The following is a 25,771-nucleotide window of genomic DNA, read 5'->3' as shown; positions in this document are numbered from 1 at the left end:
TACAATAGTACCACTGTTACTATGAGACAAAACAAGACGAGACAAAACACACACACACACACACACACACACACACACACACACACACACAGGCTCAAACACTCTCTGACCATACACCTCTCTCCCATCGCTCTGTGCTGGGGGCATCACTCTCTTTCCTCCTTGTACTTCTTTAGTACTTCTTTTTTAAACAGTCTTTTAAATTGAATCATGTTAGAACAGGTTTTTAACTCGTCCCCTAAGTTGTTCCACAGAGTGACTCCACGCACTGAAATGCACATTGATTTTAAAGTTGTTCTAAATTTAGGCAAATATAATTTGTTGTTTCCTCTCAGACTGTAACTATGGTGAGCATCTCTTTCCTGGCAATCCTGTCTATATGTGCCCTGCGATTAACTGGCGACCAGTTTTGGGTGTATCCCACCTCTTGCTTTAGATCAGCTGGGATAAATTTCAGCTCACCCAAACTTAGACTAGCAGTCGAAAAAGATGGATAAGAATAATATCGTCTTGCAGCAACTGAGACACAATGGAGTGCACTATGTGGTTTAAGGCAGGGGTTGCAGCTACTCCTTGTTGTAATTCCCATTTTTGTTAAAACAATGAATAATTTCTGACTGTCTTCGAGGCGGAGAAGAGGCTGAGTCCTAACTGGTGATTGGATTAATGGGAGCAAGGTGAAATAATATAAACGGAAGCGTGTGCGTGCGTTCGTGTGCAATGAGAGCGATGTCTTCACCAGAAATACGTGGACTTCTTGAGTGCGCTAAGCATAAATACATCCCAAGTCCCAACCAAGAAAAGACTCAAAATAATTAGTTAAATTCTGCATTAACAGATTCCTTGCCTTCACTGCCAACGACACTGGCTTAGCTGTGTACTTGATTTGTGGCCAGAAATGAGCAAAGTTATAATGCTTCAAAACAAGCACTAGTAAGTATCTACTCAAGCAGGGGTGTCAAACGTATTCTAATTGAGAGCCACATAGCATCAGAGGGCCACTTGTAACAGTGAATTTTCAAATCATAAGTCGAGGTGACAAGCACATAAATCGGTATTTTAAAGTTAAAGTACCACTGATAGTCACACACACACTAGGTGTGGTGAAATTATCCTCTGGATTTGACCCATTGCCTAGTTCCACCCCCTGGAAGGTGAGGGGAGCAGTGAGCAGCAGCGGTGGCCGCGCTCGGGAATCGTTTTTGGTGATTTAACCCCCAATTCCAACCCTTGATGCTGAGTGCCAAGCAGGGAGGTAATGGGTCCCATTTTTATAGTCTCTGGTATGACTCGGCCGGGGTCTGAATTCACGACCTACCGATCTCAGGGTGGACATTTTTTATTTTTGATAACAAAAATGTTTGGAATATATAGTTGCCTGATCATGATCAGATGAAATGAGAAAACATGTATTTGTATGCAAATTGAAATCTCAAATACATGTATCAATAACAAAGAAAAGGTGCTTTATTGACGTGAATTAGTTCCAAGCTTTGTCAGGCCAAATAAAATGATGTGGCAGGCTCGATGTGGGCTCGGGTTTTGAGTATGAGATCTGCGAAATACCGTATTTCAAAGTAGTATTGTACACATGAACACTGCACGTCTGTTCTTGTAACAGCTCAAATATGCTGGGTTTTTTTTACGACTAAAGACTCATTTTCTTTGGTATAAGAGGGGACAAAATGTTTTTTTTTCATAGTACAGGTTGCCCGACTTGCTGGTTTAAAGGCTTACTGAAACCCACTACTACCGACCACGCAGTCTGATAGTTTATATATCAATGATGAAATCTTAACATTGCAACACATGCCAATACGGCCGGGTTAGATTAGTAAAGTGCAATTTTAAATTTCCCCCGAAATATTCTGCTGAAAACGTCTCGGTATGATGACGTTTGTGCGTGACGTCACGGATTGTAGCGGACATATTGGGACAGCATTGTTAAGTCGTCTGTTTTCATCGCAAAATTCCACAGTATTCTGGACATCTGTGTTGATGAATCTTTTGCAATTTGTTTAATGAACAATGAAGACAGCAAAGAAGAAAGCTGTAGGTGGGAAGTGGTGTATTAGCGGCCGGCTGCAGCAACACTACCAGGAGGACTTTGAGTTGGATAGCAGACCGTGAGTACGCAGCTTTGGCTTCCAAATATTTGATCGCTTGCCCGTACGTGCGTGCCGCTATGTGCATGTCACGTACGTAACTTTGGGGAAATATATGTGCTGTATGATTTTTACGGAGGTGAACGGTACTTTGGGTTGTGGGATTGAGTGTGTTGTGCGGGTGTTTGAGTTGTATTGGTGGGTTATATGGACGGGAGGGGGGAGGTGTTTGTTATGCAGATTAATTTGTGGCATATTAAATATAAGCCTGGTTGTGTTGTGGCTAATAGAGTATATATATGTCTTGTGTTTATTTACTGTTTTAGTCATTCCCAGCTGAATATCAGGTCCCACCCGCCTCTCACAGCATCTTCCCTATCTGAATCGCTTCCACTGCCCTCTAGTCCTTTACTCTCACTTTCCTCATCCACAAATCTTTCATCCTCGCTCAAATTAATGGGGTAATCGTCGCTTTCTCGGTCCGAATCGCTCTCGCTGCTTGTGGCCATGATTGTAAACAATGTGCAGATGTGAGGAGGTCCACAACCGGTGACGTCACGCTACTTCCGGTACAGGCAAGGCTTTTTTATCAGCGACCAAAAGTTGCGAACTTTATCGTCGATGTTCTCTACTAAATCCTTTCAGCAAAAATATGGCAAAATCGCGAAATGATCAAGTATGACACATAGAATGGACCTGCTATCCCCGTTTAAATAAGAAAATTTCATTTCAGTAGGCCTTTAAGGAAATATAGTCAAATGTCCATCCCTTGTCTCCACCTGAGATCGGTAGGTCGTGAGTTGAAACCCCGGCCGAGTCATACCAAAGACAATAACAATGGGACCCATTACCTCCCTTCTTCACACTCAGCATGAAGGGTTGGAATTGGGGGTGAAAATCACCAAAAATGATTCCCGGGCATGGCCACCGCTGCTCACTGCTCCCCTCGCCAGGGGGTGATCAAGGGTGATGGGTCGAATGCAGAGGATAATTTCACCACACCTAGTGTGTGTGTGACAATCATTGGTACACACATGTGCTCAAGGGCTCCTCCCAGCATGAATTGACTTCTTTTCCTTAACTTGTGTGTTGACCGTTGCAGCGTCACCATGCCTCACACTGCTCCCTCTAACTCCCGTGTGGTGGTATTGGTGCTGGGGGCGTTGCAGAAGAGCTGTGTGGTGCGAACACGGGGACGTGGGGAAGGCTGTTCTGCCGTGTCAAAGGCCCTGTCAGGGCCACCCCTGACCTATTGAGAAAGACACCGACAAGCACATTCTTCACAATGTTAACATTCTACCGAATTCTCAACATTTACTTACAATGGATGACTGTGCACAACCCAGCTATTGTGTGCAAAGTTGAACCTGCCCGGCCAAATTATGGTAAGTCATCTTGTCAATATAATCATGACATGGCCCCCAGTCCCACCCTCTTAATCCCATATAGGCTGTCTATTAGGGCCCGGTTTAGCTGTCAATCACGGCATATAATCTTGGGAGAAGAGTAAAGAATAAAGCCTGACAGAAGCGAGAGAGATAGGATTGTGTGCTTTTTTGGATAGTGGTGCGCTTGATATGTACTGGCCATGTTTCTTGGCCACATACTTCTTTTAGCTCTCCTTTATTTTGTTTGGTGAGAGCAATTTAGGTGTGGAGTGAGAGAATAGTGGTGGTTTAAGGAGCCTGGGAGCAGAGTTGGGGGGGCCGTGATATAAATTAGCGTCTGACCTCCGTCTTTGTGTGGTCCCGAGGAAGGCCCTATGAAGGCCCCAGCCCAAACCCCAGTGAGAACAGTCCTTGTGAAGAGGCTCTTTCAGGGGTGTCACTGCGCGATGAATTGACCAGGAGAAAGCATGTTTATAGACTGTGTAAAGGAGTGTGTCTTTGTGCTAGAATGTCACTGACACTGTTACAGTTTGCCTGAATGAACTGTGATGACGAGGCTAATGGGGCCCTGGCTCAGGGTGAGGGTCAGTTGGGTGGGGGGGGCACGGCGGTTGGGTTCTTCGGACCCCCCACTCGCAAAGCCTTTTCACATCCAGTAGCTGTAGCTAATGTTGCAATTCTTCATTACCCACACAAAGGCTGAGAAAAAAAAGTCAACTTTCACACCAGCGGGTCAGCATGAGTGCTTTAGGAAATGATCGTGTAAACAGAATGTTACCTTCTGACCTGTGGCTGATACCTTAGAGCAGCAGACAAAGCAGCCCAGCTTTGGGTATTAGACATGGCTGTTAGCGGGATAAAGCTACAGGACGTGGCCTTGAAAGACCCCCGCAGGCTGTGGGGAAAGGTTGGTGTTCATGTCTTTACTAACTCATCCTTGTCTCTTGTCAGCTGCTTGTGTGCAGATAACTGATAATTGAACTGCAACAAGAGAAGTCAAGATTAAACTCTCTTTACAAAAATCCACAAGTTCTCACACCTGCCACAACTGAACAGTCGTTTTACTGACCTCCGTTTAGGAGAACAGGGTTTGTGTTTGCATAGAACCACGTCTTTTTGTGTACGGTAAGGCTACCAAGAGCTTCATTCCACTTTTCAGTGTTTACAAGGACTCAAGGAACTTTATTGGCATATTTATTTCTTACATTGAACAAAAAGAGCACGGTCTCCACCCATCCATTTTCTACCGCTTGTCCCTTTTGGGGTCTCAGGGGGTGCTGGAGCCTATCTCAGCTGCATTCGGGTGGTAGACGGGGTACACCCTGGACAAGAGCACGGCCTATCAAGTCAAATTTCTTGTATGTTACGCATATTTGGCCAGAAAAGCTGATTCTGAAACCAGCAAACATGGGACACGTTAGCTGGCACAAAAGGGTACATTTAGACGGGAACAAACATTTAACAAACATTTTGTTTTTCCCTCATTTACAGACAGCGATGGCAAAAAAAAAAATCTATATATCCTCGGTCACAGATAATTTTCAGTTTCATGATTATAAATAACTCAGTCTTACACGGAACCACTTTTTTTAAGGCTGTACTTTATATTTTTTGATTTGTACATTTGTATTACAGCAGTAATGTTAAGTGTCTTTTGGTCACAAATGGGTTCCAAAGTGAAGGTTTTTAAAAACAATTGCAATTAATTTATTGTGCCAGCCTAAAGAATGAAGGACATACACATACCTAAGTATGTCATGTTCAAAATGGCGGAAAACAGCTAGTTGTTGCATGTGTGTGTCGTTTAGGATAATGTAATGCTATAGTTTATTTCATGCACACGTATCTAAACTACCTAAAAAAACTATTCACCTTGCCCGAAAAGAGGTAGGAGGAAGCAGATCTTATTCCATCCTTCAAATTGCCTCAGAAATGACGGATGGTCTCTTCACATTTGCTAAAATAGATACAATTATCTGAAAATATCATGTCTGAAAAATGTTTTGTGTCAATATCAACATCTATTTGTATTTTTTAGTGGGTTTTTTTCTGCAATTGTAAAATACCATTAATCTGGTTTTATTTACTTTCACTGATAGTCTGTTTTTATCAAACAATTTTTGTCCTACTATTGACTCCTGAAGTACACCCCAAATATTAAATTCACAACCACCCGGCCCAATGTTGTACTATTGTAATTTAAAGATTAGGATATTAATAGTTTACTTCAAATCTCGTGATGAAATTTTCATATCACGATTATTGTGACTAAATTGTTCATGGTATTGTTGAATGTGCTCAAAAAGTACTCATATATACTCAATATAACCAAGTTTTATTAAAAAAAACAATTAAATTGTCACACAATATACATTCTTGGCATAATAAATATGTGATATAATAATATTATGCAAAACCAACTTTTCTTACTTATTGGTACTTGCTGTTGTGTATTTGGGATCTACAAATACACACATTGAACATTTGAAATCAAATCGTGGAGGCATTGCGGAGATATTCATAAAATAATCTTGCCTTTTTTTTATTCTTTGGCCAAATGAGCCGTTTGGAATTTGCACAATTAGTGATGGTCACAGATTGGGAAAACTGTCAGGGGATTATCTTTATATGGTATAAATGTAACCAGAGTGCCTTGTGCATGTTCGCCATTGTAGTCCGCGCTGTCGTCAATAAGCTCCTTCTTTTTCTCTATCCTCTTATTCCGCTGTTGTCGTATCGTTCTCACTTTTATTTGTCAGTAGACTCGCTATGGAAGCGCTAAAAACTACAACATAGTGGGCGGGGAGAACACGCAGTCCAAGTGGAGGCACGTAAATAAGATCGCCCACAAAACGGTGAATCCTGTAGAGGCGGTCAGAAAGCAGCTCAAAAAAGGTCTGTAAAACATCCATCCGTCCATCCATTTTGTACTGCGTGCCCCTTTAAAGGTTGCAGGGGGGCCAGAGTCTATCCCAGCTGCACTGGGGCGGAAGGCAGTGTACACTTTGGACAAGTCGCATCATCTATGCAAAATATGGACCAAAGAACTGCCATTTTATGTTGTGTAGACCACAAGGAAGTGTTTTAAATGTAGAAAACAAATCAGAAGATTTAGAGTGGAGCTGCACTTTTTGGGGGATTTTGCTTTGCCTGTTTACAATCATTATGAGAGACATGATGAAGGGTGTTATTTTTTTTTGTTTGCATTCTAAATATTAAATAAACGTAATCAATAATCTACTTACAATAGAGCCTATGTGAGCCGCTTTATTCTGCATATAAAGCCCTTAAAACAAATCCAAACACCTCCATTTTATATACATGATGCAAGTATTTATGTAATGTAGTAACGGGCACATTTAATATTTACCTATTTTGATCATTTTAAACATAATTTCAAAAACATAGCACAACGTTTGCTTTTTTTCCAACATCATCACTGATTATTACTCACTGCAGATTTTATGAGAGCCAACAAACATAATACAACATCACTTACTGTACAAGGTCTGCTGTCATTACTGCTGTCTGACTCATAGGATGTTCATATATTCCCATTTATATGAAGAATGACCTTAATCCTCACGAAGAAAAGGGGGTGGAACCAAGCGTCTTTTTGTGTCGTTCTCGCCATTTCCGGGCCTAAATTGGTCAACAAAGTGTACCAACTTGTACCAACTGAGGAAGAAGTAGTTTCAAGACGTCAAAGATATAGACGTATAGCGAGATGTGTTTTTGTTGTTATATGTATTCTTGTAACTTTATTTTGCTGCCCTCTTGGCCAGGTCACTCTTGAAAAGGAGATTTTAATCTCAATGAGTTTTTACCTGGTCAAATAAAGGATATTGATTGATTGATGTGTAGAGCTAAATAACATTGTGGAAAGTGTGGAGGAGAACACGAATATGGAGAATGTGGACGCAATGTCACTGTTAAATGTAACTGTGGGGGAAGTCATTCAGCAGCTTATGGGGGTTGTGTAGTCAGAAAGCAGAAATCAGAAGAACAGACAATTAAAGTAGAGCAAAATAACACATATATATATAGTTAAAGTACAGAAACAGGAAAAAGTAACAATGCAAAGTAGTGAGGACATTCATACAAACACAGTACAGATGCAATTGTCATTTTTCTTGCATATCGTACAGAACAAGCAAAAAACAAGACAAATCATTGAAATAATAGTTAAAGTGGTGGCAAAAGATTGTTCATGAGAAAGAGTACACAAGGACTTACAGCAAAGGATGGTGACAGACATCACGACAATAGATCAGGTTAATGTTAAGCACAGGATAGGTTGAAATAAACAATAATGGGAATATGATCTTCAATTTTTAATGTAAAAAGTGCTGATATGCAGCACATTCTATATGTTGTAGTAGAGTAGGTGGCGTTATATGCACCTTTCAGACATTCAATGCGATCCGCCAATAAACCAATCGAAGAAGAAGATTTCTTTGTCTAAGAGTGCACAGCCTGTAGGTTTAAGGTGCACAATGGACAGTAATATATCTATACACGTTTCAATTAGGAAATGTCTATTTTTAATGGCGAGAGACATTGTTTCTTGTTTTTATGTTAGCATATAAGCTAGCCTCGCTAGCTTGCTTCTCCAGTAAATGTCACTAGTCCTTGAGTTTATCAGTGTTATCAATTATCTTTTTAAAATCACTTTTATTTAAAACGGTAAAACTATCCATGGGAAGTTTTACCACAGTTTATCAGAGCGTTCAATCGATCGCAACTGGACTACTTGGTTTGTCTTGGAAGACGTTTCGCCGCTCATCTGAGTAGGCTACATCACTTCAAGCTCATAGACTTCGATTGGTCGGATCTAGTATATATCTGACCAATCTAAGATTAGATTAGATTAGATTGCTGATTAGCAATAGCGATAGTACATGGCGATTTTAACACCTCCAAATTCAGTAATCAAAATTACAACCAAAATACACGTTACGATAAAACAGCTGGTGAGTAATAAGTACAATACTTACAGTTTGTAAATCTCAACAAAAGACAAAACTGGCACATTCAACTTAATGGCAAAGACTACTTCCTGAATGATGACAGACTGAATACTTGCAATTAAGAATCCGAAGTGTAAGAAAATAAGATATAACAACTAAGTTATCATTATCAGCTCACTGTTAATAAAATTTAGATTTTATTATGGAACAAATAACATTTATGACATGAACATCGAAAATGTGTACTGTTGAGTATGCGGATCGGTACCAGGAATTGGTTCAAATTTGAAAGGTGCTTGTTCCTTGTTTTCTGAGACTAAATTACTTTGATTAATGAATTAATCTAAGTTGTTGTTGAACAATTGTCCCGTGTTTGGTCTGTTTCCGTCTAGTATTTTACTGTAAGATTTGTCTGTCCAATGTGTATTTCTTTGAGCATTTTCTAGTCAATTATGTTTGTTCTCTGCTCTTTTGCCTAGTGGTGTATTGTCCCAGTTGTTGTCTTGGAGTGTGCTGAAAAACCTTCGAAATGTTGAATACACTCTTTTTCTTAAGAGCACTGATACTTTTCACTGTCCTTACTCATCAATATATATATTTGTTATCTGTTCCCTCCTGTTGTTATCAGTTCTGTCATTAGAAAATATTCAACAATTGGTCTGGTGATTTTTGAATTCAGACAAATGCTACACTCTGCATCTGTAAACACTTTGCATCTGTAAAGTTAATGTTCAAATAAAAACAATCTACTTTTGATTTATATCGTTGAATGTGCAAGTGGCCATATGTCTGTGTGGCTTATCAGTGTACATGTAAGAGGAAAGAAAATAATCTGAACAAATATTATGCCCCATATGTTTATCATGTCATATTATTTAGACAGCAACAAGTGGAGGATGCCCAGTGGGATTGAATTTATTCATCTGCAAATATTCAACTACCGGCTGGTCAATAACACATCTCTACATTGATGAGCCATTGACATGAGCAATATCAAAAGAAGAGACACGAGACCAGGCAAGACTCGATGCACCACTTAAATCTAACAAGACCGCTATCATCTCTCAGCAGCTGTGCAGGCAGCGCTAAATGGAGATGAACTTTGTTGATGCACTTTATCTTCAACATGAATAACACAGCTTCCATTGACATCAGTGAGCCTTTGATGTGAGCGATTGACACGCAATGCTATCAATGGTTGTGGCTGCGACTGTCAAATGAACCTAACACACCTGTGGTTTTAGCATATGGAAGCCCAGTTCTAAGGTAAAGGAATTATCCAGGATGTGGCAAAAAAAGTCCATGTAGTGCTCGTGTTGTAGTGGACAGCCAGTTAGCCGTGACGTTTGGAGGATCTTATGGGCTACCAGTGAGTACAGTAATCTACAGAAGAACACACTTAATGCTACTATATTGAGTGAAACGATTGTAAAAGTGATTATATGGGCGGGGTGTGACTCTTTCGGTATCTAACGATTCAATCCAATTCTGATTCCTGGGGTTGCTATTCGATTCAGAAACGATTCGTATTTTCGATTCGAACTGATTATTGCAAAGTATTATTTGGTATAATAATTATAATGAATCAAAAAAGGTTACGGGTTATAAAAGCTCCTTCTGGTTGCATGGAGATGGCCTATAAACATATTTAAAAAAATAGATTCTTACAAAAAATAAATAATAATAAAACAAAATTTCACACATTTTTGATAAATATGAATCGATTTAGAATCGGGACGAATAAGATCTGCAAATCGGGTGGGGATTGATTTTTCTGTGCACTACTAATATATGGCTGTTGTTTAGAGGGTTTGTAACACGCATTATGTAAAAATTATGCAATCTAGAATAACGGAATTACCTTTGAAGAGAAGAAAGAAATCTATAAAGAATCCCGGTCTGTTACAAAGTCGTTATCTCGATATCTGTATATGCTTTAGGTCAGTACTCTCTCCCCTTCCGTTCAAAGTGAATTTACTTATGTAAAATATACTTTACCGCAATTTACACATACAATTATTGAACGCATTTTGTAATAACTTGTTACATATTGCAGAAGTCATTACAAAATGTGGGTGTAGCACTGTTTTTTTTAATAAAATGTAACAACATGCTATTGATCGTTAATGGAATAGATTGCTTTTTCTGTTTTTCTATTCTTAATATTATGTATAGTATAGCATTGGCACAATATAATCAATATTGCATGAGTTTGTCTTCCAACATTTCAATGCACAGCTCATTCTCATGTCAGTAATACTTCATCAGTGTAGTTTTTGTCTCTGGCTTGCAATCACATGTTCCTTTATAATCAATACATTTACATTTGATTTAGGTGTGACCATTTACCATCCTACTTGATTTTTTAATTAATTCTAATCCATCCACGGGGGGTGCTGCAGCCTATCGCAGCTGCATTCAAGCAGAAGGCGGGGTACACCCTGGACAAATCGCCAGCTCATCACAGGGATGCACCAAATTGTTACATTTTATTTAAAGGGCTGCACCCAAATTTTCAAGCCTTCAATAAGTTATTGTGTCACAAGTTATTACAAATAATTTTTATTATAAATTGTGGCAGATTATTACAAAATGTGGCGTTGTTACATAATGAGGTTAAAATGTATTACATTATTACATAATGCACCATTACTACAACAATAATTATGTTAGAACTATATTTAGAAGGGTGTAAGCATTTGTTTATGCTCTAACTATGTAAATATTTGATATAGTAATAATAATCCTACCATCGTCAGGCATTATTAACCAATTAACTGTAATAAACGAGAGACGACTGTAGCATTGTATTTAGAATTTACTACTTTATTTACTCTATCCTAGGAGATAATGGAGGAGTTGCACATGTGCCTTAAATGTGCTGTCATATTTTTAAGAATTACGGTCATTTTTGGTTGTCTTCCTACTACCCCCTTGACTCATCTTGGAAGTCTCCTCTTTGTTTAATATAATGTAATGTGAAAGTTATAGCTGTGTTCCCTGTCTTATTCCTTCACCTCCCTGCCCTTCACTCTCACTGCCTCACGGAGAGGAAGTGAGCATGCATTACGACAGACAGCCGCAACACAGACCCACCACCAAGAAGTGGCCTCTCTCTTTACGACCCCATAAATAAATTGTTATCTGGGCCTGGGAAGTTCATGGGGAGATTTATCTTCACTATTAGTATAAAGATAGTGAGCCGAGCATACTGGATCATTAATTACACAGACCCATTTATGTTAGCATTTATTTCCAACTCCATGGACAAAACTACCAAGATATCGGAATTAATCATTATTCAACCAGCCCACATATTTTTGATGCTTACTGTCTTTTTGTGTGCATTTGCGGAATGAGTCTATTGTGAACTTTGAGTCGGTGCAAGACCGTTGCTCTGAACTTGAAAGGGCAGAAAGAAATCTATAAAGAATCCCGGACTGTTACAAAGTCGTTATCTCGATATCTGTATATGCTTTAGGTCAGTACTCTCTCCCCTTCCGTTCAAAGTGAATTTACTTGAAAAACTGACCAGCATTGACTTCAAAGCAGTTTATCAAACAAAGTGATCACGATCTCGTGGTTCAAGTGGGATGTCAGCTGAGTATTAACTGTTTGAATTGAGTGCATGTTTACTTCAATCCTGGTACAGGAGGAACTACTGTATATGGTCAGTGCGCTCCAATGTCAGTTGTTATTATTAGTATTTTCCTACTTTCATTGTGTTACTCTTCATTTAACTCATGTTTACTTTTTGTCCTTTGTGTATCTTAAATGTTACACTGCAACTGTGGAATTTCTGAAATGTATCCCATCTTATCCTATAATGCAGTGTAAACTACAAAACACAGTAACTCATAGTGTTAATTAATACTTTTGTCTGTGTAATAAGTATAATTGTCCCTTTTAAGGGCCAAATACATGTTTTTATTTGCATCATGCTTGCTCTTAAAAGGTCTTGCAAAGTAATTGCAGTGGATTCAAGCACTATAAATCTGCCTTGTTGTTATGAGTCAGATAGAATGATTTATCTTATATTATTTCCCGAGTCTTCCATCTTTTAATGGTAACTATATTTTATGCTGTGAAATACTAATAATGCTTTGACATCAAGCCAGGCTGGAAATAAAAGTATCAAGTAATCAGGCCACAAGGTGGTGCTGTGAACCTCAGCTAATTTAAAAGGTCAGAGGAGTGTGAAATGATTTTGAGCAGTTGTTTTTTTTTTACATGTAAAATTTGTAGCAGTGCTGTCAAAGGATTTAATGAGACTTTTGAATTTGGATTAATCATTAATAATGGCTAAATTTAAAAAAAGACCCAGATTTTTGGACATTAAAGCAATTGCACTGTCAGAATGTCATCCAGGAACATTTTCTTAAATGTTTTACTTGAATGCACCTCATTTATTTGCTCAACACTTGTTAGCAGTTTTAGCTAAAATCCCGTCTGGGTTTATTTTGGCATCAGTCAGTGTCCTCACACATCTTCGTATTGACCTGATCACTGACTGTATAACAACCTGCTCAGCCTCTTAGGTAACCACCCATCATTTCAGATAAAGGAGCACGTGTAGTCCAAATAAATTGTGTAAAAAATATGTTGTTATTTTTGAAAGCCCTAATTTGTAGTACATGTGATTTTGTATTATTGATATTTGGTAAAACTTTAGTATGGGGAACATATTTTAAGTAACAAAGACTTAATTAAGAGTTATTTGGACACTAGAGGAACATATTGTAAGTAACAAATACTTAATTTAGAGTTATTTGGTTAGGGTTAGAGTTATTTGGTTAGGGTTAGGGTTAGTAATACTGGTTGTATAATAAGGCCATGCAGAATAAGGCATTAATAAGTACTTAATAATGACTAATTAAGAGACAATATGTTACTAATTTGCATGTTAATAAGCAACTAATAATGGTGAATATGTTCCCCATACTAAAGTGTTACCTGATTTTTTTGTTTGTTTGTTTTTCTGGTGCATTCCTATGTCTGTCACTGTTCAATACAGCTGCTTGTGTTGATGTTTTTGCAGGATCACGGACCAGCGGTATGAAAAGGTGCCATATTTCGTCTTTGGGGATTTTAACTTCAGGTTGGACTCAAAGCAGGTTATTGAGGTGAGTGTTTTAATATCGTGTTTAATGTGTTAGTCATTAACATACAAAACAGGCTAATTGCACGATGCTCTTGTCTCATGTGTGAAATATGGACCCAGCTGTCTAATAATGTACTTAATATGAGCAATGTAATATACTATGATTTTAATACAAAGTGTGTGTAAGGGAGAGATAGACTGTAGTAAAAGTGGTTTAGTAGCCCACTGTCTCTTTAGAGTTATGACTCATTAAAGGCTTGACTGTGGATGGGCCAGCTGTGTTTGCTAACTGAGCCTCCAAGTGCATTGTTATGTTATGCTGCCATTCATTGCTCCTTCAGTTTCCCTTCCTCTGCTGCACCCTCCCTTCCTTGTCTTGGTGCAAATAAGGGCAAGGTAGTGCAGTCATTCAGCATTCTCCCAAGAGGAGATGCAGAGGGGGTTAGCGGCATAACAAGTCATAAAGGCAGACTGCAGACTACGGGTGTTGATAACAGAGTGGGAGAGCTTCTTGTTGCTCGATCCTCTCCCTCATCTTCAGCACAATGACTCTCCAATCAGTGGGCCTGTCCAAGGTGTGGGTATTGTCCGTTTCTACCAGGAGCCCATTCATGAGAGAGGGAAAAGGGAAAGCTTTCTGAATGGATGTGGTTTTGCTCAAATGGCTTAGGAAGGACTTCACTCTGTGTGGTACACTTGGAGGAACTTTTAGTAGTGTAGTCATGCAGACACTAGTTGGCCGGTGCATCAGGACCGTGGTCAGTCGAGTCACATGTTTCCACTTCACAATCCATCAGGGCATTGATTTATAGCCTCAAAGTTTGTGCTGGACATTCAATTTTGGTTGTGTAATTGTGTTACATTAACTCCCAGATCATGTGTTTCTTTGGCGATAATAGATCCGAGTTCAGGATTCTCAACAAACAGTGGGACCATTGAGGAGTTAATGTCTGCAATTAACTGTCACCTGCTGCACATTTAGGTTGCCACAGTCATTATTTATCAGTGTTGGGCTGATTTATAACATATTAACTTATCTGTGATAAAGGACACTGCTACTCCATTTGTATTTTAACTAGTTGATGGAACCATTGATCAATAGATCCATTTGTATTCCTGAAATTCAAATATATCGATCTGTGCTTTACTAGTTGGCCTAACATCTTTTAAAAAAAGTTTTAATATTTTTTTATCAATACTAGTAAAGAAAACATAAATTTGAAGAACGACAGACTTTTCAATGAAATAGTTTTTAGCACTTTTACATAAATAAAGACGTTAAACGTTACGCAAGTCTGTTGCCCACCTGTGACGTCATCGCCACGCACCATCAAAACACTTCCGGATACCGGAAGAAAAGCAGGCGAGCTGAACAGTGCGTGGAAACACTTATGGCTTTTGCAAAGACAGAGGTGTTCATAATAAGTTGCTAACTGTTTGTAGGATGTAAATTACAATGGCAAAGTAGCAGGTAAATATACTGTTAATTATATACTGTATGTCGGTTGCCCATTTTTAAATTATATTTTTTATATTGATATTGTAATATTTCTATGTTGAAAACCAAAAGCAGAAGTAGCAGGTATGTCCACTGTTGAAATGTTGATTACTGTACTTAATTGAACATATTTTAAATACTAAAAATTAAAGCAAAAAAAGTTTCCTCTTGTTAATTCAACCTAAAGTTTTGGTTGCACTTTATTCAAATAAGATGTGAATTATGTAATTCATTTATATATAATTCCCTTATAAGTAAAAACAGGAATATAGGAAACTTCACTTGTAGTGTCCAGTATGCTGTATTTATTTCATAGTCACACTAGTTGATTTTTTTGCTAAAAAGTTACTGAATCAATTTCAACACACTGGTTCGTTTTGGATTACATCGTTCTAAATAAACTAATATCGTCCCTAAATCGTATCGGCAACCTCAAGTTATGATTCAAATCAAATCGTTGTTAAAACAAATCGTTACACCCCTAATTTTTACAGATATTATTGCTGGCATAAGAAACATTTTCGATTTCCATTTTGTGATTGTATTTTATTCATTAAAATCAAACAATCAACACAATATTAAAGAAACAGGAAGCGATCAAAAGAAAGATCAGTTAGATGATATTATCGGAGTGGTACAACATATTGATTGGCTCTTTTAACGAATGTTGTTGTAACGCTGGCAAAATAAACTTAGAGTTGTCTTTTGCCAACTCTGATAATCTGATATTTCACATTTTGAAACATTTTACCATATTAGGACATTACATTTTTTGTTCAAGGTTCCTAAGTCAAAGATGACTCTTTTGAGTAGCAAGTTTTAGCTAAGAATTAGCATATACATTAAATACATGAACTATAGCCATATTAGCATCCATGCTGATAACATGTTGACATTAAGCACATTACAGTGATTAAAAAAGTTTATTTTAAAATTAATAATACCAACAAATAATGTATGTATCAGACTCAAGATGGGTATCGATAAAATCTATGATTGTTATTATTATACTTGGTTCCATAATGGGACCGGTGCTGAAGTAAACGGTAGTAACCAGTAGGGATGTATATCGTGAAGAATTTATCAATACAATACCCTTATCAATATTCCTTATTGATATTGGTACTCTTACCGGTACTATATGTTAATTGTGGGAATAAAGATGTGAAAAAATGCATTTATATTAGCACAAGAGGTTGAACAACTCCAACAATATGTACTATAACATCTCAGAGGAGGTAAGTCTTTTATCAACACCCGCTTTTTAAGTCTTAAACAAGTCAACTATGTGTGCAGTGCAAGGTGAAATGCAGTTATGTCATCTTCTTGTAAAGAGCACACCGATCCATCACTATGTTTCTATTCATTACTACTACACTCAGTTGGAAATGATATTTATTTATGGCATGCATGTGCAGAGCACAGACCTTTTACATGATATATCATATCAAATATATCATATAATTCAATACAAGAATTAGCATGTTATGTGGGTGTGCATTTTGTAACAACAGGAATTGTTATTTGTGTTTATGTTGCAAACTTGTTTTACTGCTACGCTCAAGCTGCTTGACCATCGTGTGAATTAGCCTGCGAAGAAGGAAAACAGATATGACGTCATAACACAGCCATATCTTCAATTGTTGCTGCCTATTGTATAATGTACAAAAGTACTTGTTCAAGTTTCCAGACACTTTTAGTGACTTTTTCTGTCTTAAAAATGACTAGCAACACATCTGGCATCTTTTTCTGGTGTTACTATAGAATGTACCATATTTTCCGCACCATAAGCCGCACCTAAAAACCACAATTTTTCTCAAAAGCTGACAGTGCGGCTAATAACCCGGTGCGCCTTATATATGGATTAATATTAATATTTATTTTCATAAAGTTTAGGTCTCGCAACTACGGTAAACAGCCGCCATCTTTTTTCCCCGTAGAAGAGGAAGCACTTCTTCTTCTACGGTAAGCAACCGCCCCCATAGAAGAGGAAGCGCTTCTTCTTCTACTGTAAGCAACCGCCAAGGTGAGCACCCGCGAAGAAGCGTGCGGATATTACGTTTCATTTCATTTGTGTGTTTCTGTAAAGACCACAAAATGTCTCCTACTTAGAGACACGCGTACAAGGTTCCACTGACTTTTGATATTCATGTGAACCGCACTGTGGATACAACGGGAACACGTACAGTGAATATTCGCACCACAGGGAATGAGAAGTCGTCCTTCACTGTGGTTCTAGCTTGCCATGCTAACGGCCAGAAACTTCCACCCACGGTGATATTCAAAAGGAAGACCTTGCCAAAAGAGAACTTTCCAGCCGGCGTCATCATAAAAGCTAACTCGAAGGGATGGATGGATGAAGAAAAGATGAGCGAAGAGACCGGGTGACTTTTTTCACGCAGCTCCGTCCCTGTTGATCTACGACTGCATGCGCGTCCACATCACAGATGGTGTCAAAAAACAAGTGAAGCACACCGAAGAAGAATAATTCGAGGGATTTGTGGATGAGTAATAACTTCAGAAAGTGAGCTTTAAATGTTTATTTTGTGTGTTGTGTGACATTAATGTTCGAGCAACGTTGAGTTATTGATGTTGCTATTGCTCTGCACTATTTTGAGTGTTACTATTTTTGTGATTGCACATTTGCACATTACATTTTGGGAGTGAACAGAGTTGTTAGAACGCTGGTTTGTAATATATTATTCAAGTTTGACTGACCTATCTGACTGTTTTTTGACATTCCCTTTAGCGTAGCGTAGGTGCAGCTAATAACACGGGGCGGCTAATAGGTAAACAAAGTTTTGAAATATGCCATTCATTGAAGGTACGGCTTACAACACAGGGCGGCTTATGGTGCGGAAAATACGGTACTCGTGTTTAGAGTAGGGCTGCAACTAACGATTAATTTGATAATCGATTAATCTGTTGATTATTACTTCCAATAATCGATTAATAATCGGATAAAAGAGACAAACTACATTTCTATCCTTTCCAGTATTTTATTGAAAAAAAACAGCATACTGGCACCATACTTATTTTGATTATTGTTTATCAGCTGTTTGTAAATGTTGCAGTTTATAAAGATTTATAAAAAAAAATAAAAAAAAGAAGCCTCTGCGCATGCTCATAGCATAGATCCAACGATTCGATGACTAAATTGATCGCCAACTATTTTGATAATCGATTTTAATCGATTTTAATCGATTATTTGTTGCAGCCCTAGTTTAGAGACTCTACTTCTGTCCCTCGATGTCCTTGACGAAAAGCGAGCTACAGCGAGCGTGACGTCACACTTGCTTGGCACTGCTGTTCCAGCGGTACTTTCTCTCCTTAAAAGCCGCAACTGTCCTCTTAATATTTGCACATAAATCGCTGTCCGCCTGTTTATCTGGAAAACATTAAAGTTATGTTTACATTGTAGGCAAGCTGACTACGCTCCAGACAATTGCTGGCATCTTGTTTACGACATTACAACATCCGGTTTCGGCAGCGCAAGTCTTTTTTTCAGTGGTCAAATTTTCAGTGGAAATAATAAACAATATATACGGTATATCCATTCATACTGTAACGACCTGCTGGTGGTAATATTTTATGTTTGTGTGGTTTTGATTTGATGTTCATTGTTCCCATGATCGAAAACACACGGACCGTGCCTGAAAGCGGATTGAGGATTGACATTGAGGAACTGTTGTCGGGGGAAGCACAGACACAAACGTTTTTGCACAGGTGGAGGAGATCAAGTACCTCGGAGTCTTGTTCATGAGTGAGGGAAGAGTGCGGCGTCTTCAGTAATGCGGACGCTGTATCGATCCGTTGTGGTGAAGAAGGAGCTGAGCCGGAAGGCAAAGCTCTCAATTTACCGATCTACGTTCCCATCCTCACCTATGGTCATGAGCTTTGGGTTATGACTGACAAGATCACGAGTACAAGCAGACGATATTAGTTTCCTCTGTCGGGCGGCGGTGCTCTCCCTTAGAGATAGGGTGAGAAGCTCTGCCATCCGGGAGGAGCTCAGAGTAAAGCCGCTGCTCCTCCACATCGAGAGGAGCCAGATGAGGTGGTTTGGGCATCTGCTCAGGATGCCACCTGAACGCCTCCCTAGGGAGGTGTTTAGGGCACGTCCGACCGGTAGGAGGCCACGGGGAAGACCCAGGACACGTTGGGAAGACTATGTCTCCCGGCTGGCCTGGGAACGCCTCGGGATCCCCCCGGAGGAGCTGGACAAAGTGGCTGGGGAGAAGGAAGTCTTGGCTTCCCTGCTTAGGCTGCTGCCCCCGTGACCCGATCTCAGATAAGCGGAAGAAGATGGATGTATGGTAAAACTGGTTGGAATTAGGCCAATTGTTATTGTAAGATTAGCATTAAAAAATTAAAATAGAGTTGGACTTTTGAGTTCATCTGAAAGCTAAGATACATTATATAACTTTAATGTCTTTCCACGTAAAAAAGCAGGACTGTGCAGACATGTTTTTATTCATAACTGAATGAAAATCGTATATAAAGAAGAAGAACTTGGTCAACAATGTGTTTCTCTTTGAAGAAACAATCATTAAATGAAATTCAGGTCAACAATAATCAAAATAAAATAGAGCAGGTAAAGGAATTTAAATATTTGGATGTTGTTTTGTAACCTAAACTAAAATTTGATGGCCATATTATAAAAATGACTAAAACCATACAAATAAATATAAACTGTTTCAGGCTGAGTAGACCCATGTCTTATTGTGCCATGGTCTGGGGACAGGCCACGAGATGTGTAGTGAAGCCTCTGTTGTCATTATATAAACAAACACTGAAGATATTTGACCAAACACCAATGAAGCATCATCACTGCCATATTACCAAATAATATTACATGATGAGTTTTGATAATTTTATCAATTTCACATTTTTAAAAGCTATGTTTCAGTGTCTTAATGGATTAGCCCCTGATGTGATGTGTCAAGAAATAGAAAGATACAGTAGTGAAGGTGCAGACTCAAGCTGCAGTCAGTGGGTGCTGTAGAGTGAAAAGGTGCCTCACATCTGTGGAACTCTTTGCCACTGGAGTTAAGGTCACAGTCGGACATTAAACCTTTCTGCACAAAAATGAAAAAGTGGCTTAAGGAAAATCAGAAGTGTGAGCACTAGAACTGTGTGTAGTGTGGACAAATAGGGCCAATTATTATATATGTGTTTTTATTTTTCTGCGATGAGGTGGCGACTTGTCCAGGGTGTACCCCGCCTTCCGCCCGATTGTAGCTGAGATAGGCTCCAGCGCCCCCCGCGACCTCGAAGGGATTAAGCGGTAGAAAATGGATGGATGTTTTTATTTTTGTACTTGTGTTAATCCTGTTGTATGTGTTTTACACTTTTCTCAACTTTTCTTTAAAAGCCTAACCAGGGACAGGCGTTGCAAGTTAGACTGTGGCTATAAGTCTTATGTACTTTGACATCATAAATACATGAATAAAAATAAACTTGCATTTGGCCTTCTTGTGGACTGCAGACCTTGTGATTTGTAGAATATTAAAATGTTATTGGGAGGAAATGTGTTGGGGTAACAGGACTGAGTGAAAACCTAGGAACATGGCTAAATCGTGACTTTCAAACAAACTTTTTTTTTTTCAAGTAAATGATCTTAGAGTTTAGTTGGGATATGCTTTAACACAAATATGTAAAATATAACACTTCTTGATACGGACCTTAGATTGCAAATAAAACTTTCCACGCCCCGCTCTCTTCAAAAGTATCAGAATGTATATTAAAATGTACATTGTTGACTCAAACAGTCGAAAATACACTTCATAAACAATATATAAATTGACCGATCACATAATTAGGTACAGCTGCCCACTCTCAGATCGATACAGAGCTGCATAAACATTGCCATTATTTATGTCACACTGCATGTTGCACATCTGTGTCATTATGCGCATCACATGGTTAGATGAAAATATTACTTTATGCTACATTTTCCTGTTTCCTCAAACCAAGTACAAATATTACAATGGTGCTGTGTTTTCCGTCAAAGTTAAGCAGCTAATCCAATTTCCTAGTGACCCATCTTGACAAAACAATCCTGTGTGATATGCTGTGGACAAATAAACATAGAAATATTTATTGTATAGACATCAGAGCAGGCACGAGGGAATGAGATGAGAAGGAACAAAACCAGAGGCTCCAGTCTGCAGCCATTAGTTTCATGGAGGCTGGCTGACAGCAGATACTAGAAAAATGCCCAAGTAAGTGTGTCCACCACACTGTGATGTCAGTGCGTATCCATTGTTAAAAACAGTGTTCAGGGACATCCAAAATTACGTGTAAGCTCACACCCAAATGCACGAAACTCCTGATTTGATGCTTTGGCATTGTTTAACATGAGTATCCAACATTGTAACGTCTATTAGTCAGAAAAGTGGAACATTGCCATAGTTCCCCTTTAGGGATTTTAATAATTATATTTCATTGTAAGCCTCATTTTAGAAAGCGGGGACTACTTTTTAAGTTTTGAGTTAATTTAAGTGAATCTTTTATATAATATTTATTTAACATGGAATCAAATCAAATTGCAGGACACTTTGCCTAATAAAAAATATTTTACAGTTAATTTTATTGTGTAGCACTGTGGTACAGGGGTTAGTGCGTTAGACTGACTCCAATTTAGCAGAACCACTCAAGTTTGATAGACACTTGTATTGTGGTGGCCTGTTCATTTCTACACAATACAGACATAATCAATGTGATGAACTACCATATTTTCCAGACTGTAGAGCAGCACAGTGGTACAGGGGTTGGTGCATGTGCCTCACAAGAAGAAGGTCCTGGGTTCGATCCCCGAGCTCGGGGTCTTTCTGTGTGGAGTTTGCATGTTCTCCCCGTGACTGCGTGGGTTCCCTCCGGGTACTCCGGCTTCCTCCCACCTTCAAAAACATGCACCTGGGGATAGGTTGATTGGCAACACTAAATTGGCCCTAGTGTGTGAATGTTGTCTGTCTATCTCTGTTGGCCCTGCGATGAGGTGGCGAATTGTCCAGGGTGTACCCCGCCTTCCGCCCGAATGCAGCTGAGATAGGATCCAGCACCCCCCGCGACCCCGAGAGGGACACGCGATAGAAAATGGATGGATGGATGGATGGATGGATTGAATTTATCGTGTATTTTTACATTTTTAAATTGTATTCAAGTAAGAGTACCATTACCTTAGAGCAGGGGTGTCCAAACTTTTTCCACTGAGGGCCACAAACAGAAAAATTAAAGCATGTGGGGGCCATTTTGATATTTTTCATTTTCAAACCATAACAAAATATGTGGATTTTTTGTATTTATTTTACCTTTAGGGGCAACGGGGACCATAAAGGGTCTCAGTTATTAAAATGTTAAAAAATAAGTCTAATTTGTATTATTATTTTTTATTTAACACTTACAGTAAATCTCTATATCAACTTTAAAAAAAAAAAGGTTTTATGGCTTTTCTGTCAAAAACAACTTTGTTTTTTATAGTAAAACTGAAATATGCAGTATTTAGTAATTAGAGCCCTAAAATATAAATAATGCAGGACACCATTGATTTTAATTATTTAATATTTTTGAGTCATCACAGTGAAAAGATAAATAAAATACCAGTAAATATATTTGGGATCCAAAAGGTGCCCCACTCATAAAGTGATACATTTTTATTAGTTTTTTGTTTTTTTACATTCATCACTTAAGTTACGTGATCAACTTCAGATATATCTGTCGATTATACGTTTGAACTATTATTTTGTTTGTTTTATGCTCTTTTGTCAAAGAAAACTTTGTTTTTATATGGCAACTACACAATATATGCAATATTTACCACATAAAACATTTTAAAGTGAAAAATTTGAACTAATTGGAGTTTTGAAAATAATAAATTATAACATGGATTTTTTGTCATTATTTTTTTTTTTGAGCAGTGGCAAAAAAATAAAAAGAAAGAAAGACAAAAGAAAAAAAAAACAGCCTGCATGGCAGCTTTGTGTCAACATTGCAACTTTTTTTTGTTAGATTTCACCTCATTCCACTTTTTTTAATGTTCATTTTTATTTTTTGCAATAGCATTTCCAGAATGTGTGGCGGGCCGGTGAACAATTAGCTGCGGGCCGCAAATGGCCCCCGGGCCGCACTTTGGACACCCCTGCCTTAGAGTAATATGACTAAAATTAAAAAGTCATCATCCAAATAATTACTCGAGTAAAAGAGTAAATAACAAAATACTTAAAACCCCACTTAAGAACTTTCTGTTTTGGTTGATTTTGGCACCGCCAGTGGAACAAAGCGGTAGTGTTTTGCCACAAGGAAGACAACATTTTCCAATGAGGACCAGCTCATAGCGTCAAACTGACACGATAATACCACAATGATTCAATATTACTGACCTTTCCACAGTAGGAACTTACATATTTTACTCAAACTTTATATTTGTGGTTTGCAGTCATCGCATTGTTTTTTTCTTCATACAGTACTTTTGAGTTTGTTGCGTGGCTGGTCGTGTCAGTGTGGAACTGCAAACTACCAAGCTGGTGGCTATTTATTGCTACCACACAAATTTCTAAATTTATAAAAATAGCTAACATTAGTATTATCATTTTGATTTGAGCATCGGAAGTCGCATACGAGTTTAGCAGGAACACAGCCAAGGCAGCATTCGACAAAAATCCCTCTTTGTTTTTGAGCTCACGCCAGCGAGTGAAAGCTGGGCCAATGTTGATCCTGACTGTCCTTTTATCCCGGTAGCATCCTTTTTTCTTATTTTTGTCTCCTTAGGCAAAACTTTTTGTTTCTTTGGTTGTTTTGCAGCTCCTACCATGATAGCAGTAATTGCACGTAGGCGTTCGCATCGACTTCCGAATGGGAAAGTGGCGAGTGAATTACGCCGTAAAGCAGGGGTGTCAAACTAATTTTAGCTCAGGGGCCACATGGAGGAAAATCTATTCCCGCGCCGGTCGGACAGGTAAAAACATGATATAATAATTTCAAAATAAAGACAACTTCAGATTATTTTCTTTGTCTTTCTTTGGCCAAAAGTAGAAGAAGCATATTCCGAATATGTACACATTAAAAACAATCCTCTTAGCAAAACAATTCAAGTTAGTTGAAAATTCTGAGGAAAAAGTTTGTGCTGTTTCAAAAACACCATGAAGAACACAATGAACTTAGACTTTGTCTCAGTGTATTTAAATAGTCATTAAACTTTAAGCGCTTCATTTTTAGCATTGTCATGTTGGCAGTTCACCATTACTTGCCACGTGCTGCTGGAAGCTTTCCTCTCTTTAAAAGCCGCCAGTGTCATCTTAAATTTTGAAGATTGCTGTCCGCGGGTATATCTGGGACACATTAAAGTACGTTCACAGCGCTGACATGCTGCCTCTGCTCCAGACAACTCCGAGCGTATGGCTTTCGTCATCACCCCATCAGGTTTCGGCAGTGCTGTTCCTTTTTTCAGCAGCAAAATTTTTGGCGCATCACTTGTCAATAGTGCGCTAATAATAAACTATATGTGTCCATTCAAACTGTATCTACCTGCCGTAGTTAATGTGTATGTTAGTGTGTTTTGACGTTCAATTGGGCCTGTGTTACATAGGATTGGCAATAAAAAACTAAAAAGAGCGTCAGAATTTGTGTGACGATCTGTCACATTCACGTTGGGTTGTGTTTCCTGGGTTTGGTTTCCTGTCAGTGTTCTTATTTTGGCTCCCTTTCCTGATTGTTTCCCTGAGCGCTGTTTCCCCTCACCTGCGGCTGATTGGCAGCCTGGCCACCTGGTGTCAATCAGCTGGCTGCTATTTATGCCTGCCTCGCCCTACAGTCAGGGCTCGAGGATTGTTTGCTGTCTTCTGCTATCCTGGTATCCTATCTCCTGTTTCCTGTCTCCTATTATCCTATTAAAGTCAGGTTTTTCTGCGCTACACCTGCCATGTCTGCATCTTGAGGTTTAACACCAGCAGTTCATGACACTGTGTGTGTCTTCTGCACGATACAATACATTATATTGTTTATTTACTTTGTTTTCACGTAAAAAAACCCCTCATTTTCAAGGTGTGACGGCTAATACGTTTTTACAAGCAGTAATCAATTGATTCTAAATAATTATTATTAAATGGAACAGTTGGAATGAATCTCAATGTAACCGGAAGTAGCGTTTCTTCTTCACAAAAATACTCAAATAAAAGTAAGAAGTATGTTGCATTTAAACTACTCTAACAAGTACAATTCATCCAAAAAGTTACTTAAGAAAATGTAATAGAGTAAATGTAGTACGCAGAGGTGGGTAGTAACACGCTACATTTACATACACATGTGTGGAGGAGTATGCAGAGTCTGTGTCCGCATACATTCAGAAGTGCATGGAGGATGTCAGTGTGATCAAGAACATCCCCACACGGGCCAACGAGAAACCATGGATGAACAGTGAGGTACGTGCAATGCTGAAGGCTAGGAACAAGGCTTTCAAGTCTGGTGACATGGTGGCATTAAAATCAGCCAGAGCTAACCTGAACCGTGCCATTAAGGTTGCAAAGCGTGCTCACAGTCAGAAAGTGCAGGACTTCTTCGAGAACCCTACAAACACTAGACGAATGTAGCAGGGCATACAGGTCATCACGGACCATAAAGCTGCCCCCTGTCCCTGTGACAACAGTATCAGCTTCCTAGATGACCTTAACAACTACTTTGCAAGGTTTGAGGCACTTAACACCACTCCGGCG

At 38.7% G+C, this 25,771-nt stretch overlaps 1 protein-coding gene across 2 annotated transcripts in view; it reads left to right on the top strand.

Annotated features, from left to right (window-relative positions):
* LOC133657447 (inositol polyphosphate-5-phosphatase A-like) overlaps positions 1-25,771 on the top strand; it is a 441,346-nt gene that overhangs the window by 268,335 nt on the left and 147,240 nt on the right. For both annotated transcript variants that reach the window (XM_062058790.1, XM_062058791.1), the window contains exon 9: positions 13,502-13,586. In XM_062058790.1, coding sequence (XP_061914774.1) covers positions 13,502-13,586 — 85 coding nt within the window. The remainder of the gene's footprint in view (positions 1-13,501; positions 13,587-25,771) is intronic.

Source organism: Entelurus aequoreus, linkage group LG09 (genome assembly GCF_033978785.1).
Source record: "Entelurus aequoreus isolate RoL-2023_Sb linkage group LG09, RoL_Eaeq_v1.1, whole genome shotgun sequence".
Classification (NCBI taxonomy): Eukaryota; Metazoa; Chordata; class Actinopteri; order Syngnathiformes; family Syngnathidae; genus Entelurus; species Entelurus aequoreus.
The sequence above is the reverse complement of the archived record's forward strand: the minus strand, read 5'-3'. Positions and strand labels throughout refer to the sequence as shown.